Source organism: Nanorana parkeri, unplaced genomic scaffold (assembly GCF_000935625.1).
Source record: "Nanorana parkeri isolate BGI_ZX_2015 unplaced genomic scaffold, ASM93562v1 scaffold2599, whole genome shotgun sequence".
Lineage (NCBI taxonomy): Eukaryota > Metazoa > Chordata > Amphibia > Anura > Dicroglossidae > Nanorana > Nanorana parkeri.
Window position 1 is genome coordinate 35,841 of NW_017308867.1, and position 271 is coordinate 36,111.

Genomic DNA, 271 nt, shown 5'->3' on the forward strand with positions numbered 1-271 from the left:
GTTATGGCAGACGGGACGCACTCACCTCGCAGGCCTTCGGCGATCTCTCGCAGAACACTTCAATCTTCATGTCCCCCAGATCGGTGTGCAGCGTCACGGCCTGCAAGACACAACGGACAGCCATTGATTGATTGATTGATTGATCAGATTCATTCTCATGTACAGTTTATAGCAGAAAATATGGCAGGCGGCCGATACTCACCATTGTGTCCCCTCGCCCACTCCTGGGAGGGACAGAAATAGAACAAATTATTGTATATAATACCCCCCC

At 50.2% G+C, this 271-nt stretch overlaps 1 protein-coding gene across 1 annotated transcript in view; it reads right to left on the reverse strand.

Annotated features, from left to right (window-relative positions):
* PPIL3 (peptidylprolyl isomerase like 3) overlaps window positions 1-211 on the reverse strand; it is a 7,222-nt gene extending 7,011 nt beyond the window's left edge. The window contains exons 1-2 of the mRNA XM_018573896.1: window positions 203-211; window positions 26-100 (exon numbers count right to left, since the gene is read on the reverse strand). Of these exons, the coding sequence (XP_018429398.1) occupies window positions 26-100; window positions 203-205 (78 nt within the window). The 5' untranslated portion in view covers window positions 206-211. The remainder of the gene's footprint in view (window positions 1-25; window positions 101-202) is intronic.
* Window positions 212-271: the final 60 nt, after the last annotated feature.